We start from the raw sequence: 1,907 nt of genomic DNA on the forward strand, positions 1-1,907 counted from the left end.
TGTGTCACACACTTATATGTAGGATAGCAAGGCGGTGTGTCACACACTTATATGTAGGATAGCAAGGCGGTGTGTCACACACTTATATGTAGGATAGCAAGGCGGTGTGTCACACACTTATATGTAGGATAGCAAGGCGGTGTGTCACACACTTATATGTAGGATAGCAAGGCGGTGTGTCACACACTTATATGTAGGATAGCAAGGCGGTGTGTCACACACTTTATTCAGGTCTCTGTGACCATTTTGAAGAGCATCAGTTAGGCTGTTTTTTGTTGTTTTAATTGGCCTCAATTATTTTTGCCAAAATCTCCATGTCCTCAGCTTTTCTGTAAGTGTTGACATTCCTTTCTCTAACCGTCACTATTTTCTACAAAGATGCTAATATTTGACATGAAGGTTTCGACTACATTGAAGCAGTGCTGGCCAAACAGAAAAAGAAAAACTGATTGGTTTAGATTGAACTATTTTCGAATATCTTTCAAATAAATGAGCTATGCTGTTTTTCTGGCAACTCTTCTTAGATAATGGTGTATCATTAATATGTATTTGAATGTTTCTTCCAGGTCAAAATATGACGGTAAATGCTGTGAGATGCTCCCCATTAAACCTTCAGTATGTATTACTTAGTAGATAACTGAACTTTAAAAAAAAAAATGTAATTACCCAGTGACAACTTTTTGGCAGAGTCACTTGATTTTATAACTACCTGTTTACGTTTACATGGAATAACACTAACAAAAGTGTGGGAGTGTTCTTTGAAAGTGTTAGTCACGTATATAAAGCCTTGATTCATTATTAAATTAGTTTGAAGTTCTGATTAAACTGCAGATGTCAATATCTATTTTATCAGTAAAATGCAATGATTCCTTGTATGTTAATAAATTATATGAATAATTTGGATAAAAATCCTGATGTAAACACGTTGTTCTTGTATTAAACTCTGTACATTCATCAGTTAAGACTGTATGGTTCCTTGCTAAGTTTTACTAAGCAAATCTTACACACATATAAGGTACTAGAAGTGGTCTTGCCTTTGAGATAAACAATCTGATGCCATTTTTTTTCCCGCTTTTTTAGCCTGTGTTAGAAGACTATAGAAACAAGTGTGAATTTACTGTGGGGAAAGACATCAACGGACAAGGTCTGTACCAGGCATACTCTGTGTATACATAGTGAGTCTCCCTCATGATAAACACAGATGTTTTAATAGAACTGCGTTGCATACCATCAGAAATGTTAAAGAAATGTATTTCAAACCTTAAATTTACAATTAAAACAACAAATAAAATGTTATTATTTGTAGATTTTTTGATTGTTTATTACCAGATGGTGAAATAGCAATTTTTGCGTGAACAAATTAATTATAAGGTTGTTATTTCTATTGTACTTTTTCTAGTGAAACGATGAACTTCATCAGAAACCATTCATGAATTTCTGTTGAATTTATTTCAAAATATAATGGTATCTGATTATCTGGTATGTTAACATTACACATAAAAATAGGACCAAGATGTTCGAGTCCACAATGCACTGTTGACTTTCCTCATGAAAAATGCAAAGCGTTCACTATATCTCAAGACATGTATACCTGTAGGTGAATGAGAACATGTGTGTATTGAATTGCAGACAATACAGTAGGGTTTCGGTATGGACTGTATAAACAGGGCAGCAAAAGTGTCGGAGAACCACAGGACCAAGTCATATTGCCAGATTCAATGAAGAAGTTTGTCAAGGTAAATGGATTATTAAAGACCATGTTACTTTGCAATCTGTATTATTTGTCAAGATTCTAAGATAACAAAGCAGTATTTTTTAGGTCACCTGAGCTTTAGCTCAAGTGACCTATTGCTATCCGTTTTCGTCCGTCGTCGTCCGTCGTCCGTCGTCCGTCGTCCGTCGTCCGT

The 1,907-nt window shown here is 35.2% G+C and overlaps 1 protein-coding gene across 1 annotated transcript in view; it reads left to right on the top strand.

Annotated features, from left to right (window-relative positions):
* The window catches only part of LOC110458582 (tRNA (uracil-5-)-methyltransferase homolog A-like), a 28,300-nt gene that overhangs the window by 12,878 nt on the left and 13,515 nt on the right, over positions 1–1,907 (top strand). The window contains exons 9-11 of the mRNA XM_021510350.1: positions 567–615; positions 1,081–1,144; positions 1,630–1,736. Of these exons, the coding sequence (XP_021366025.1) occupies positions 567–615; positions 1,081–1,144; positions 1,630–1,736 (220 nt within the window). The remainder of the gene's footprint in view (positions 1–566; positions 616–1,080; positions 1,145–1,629; positions 1,737–1,907) is intronic.

Source organism: Mizuhopecten yessoensis, unplaced genomic scaffold (assembly GCF_002113885.1).
Source record: "Mizuhopecten yessoensis strain PY_sf001 unplaced genomic scaffold, ASM211388v2 scaffold9651, whole genome shotgun sequence".
Classification (NCBI taxonomy): Eukaryota; Metazoa; Mollusca; class Bivalvia; order Pectinida; family Pectinidae; genus Mizuhopecten; species Mizuhopecten yessoensis.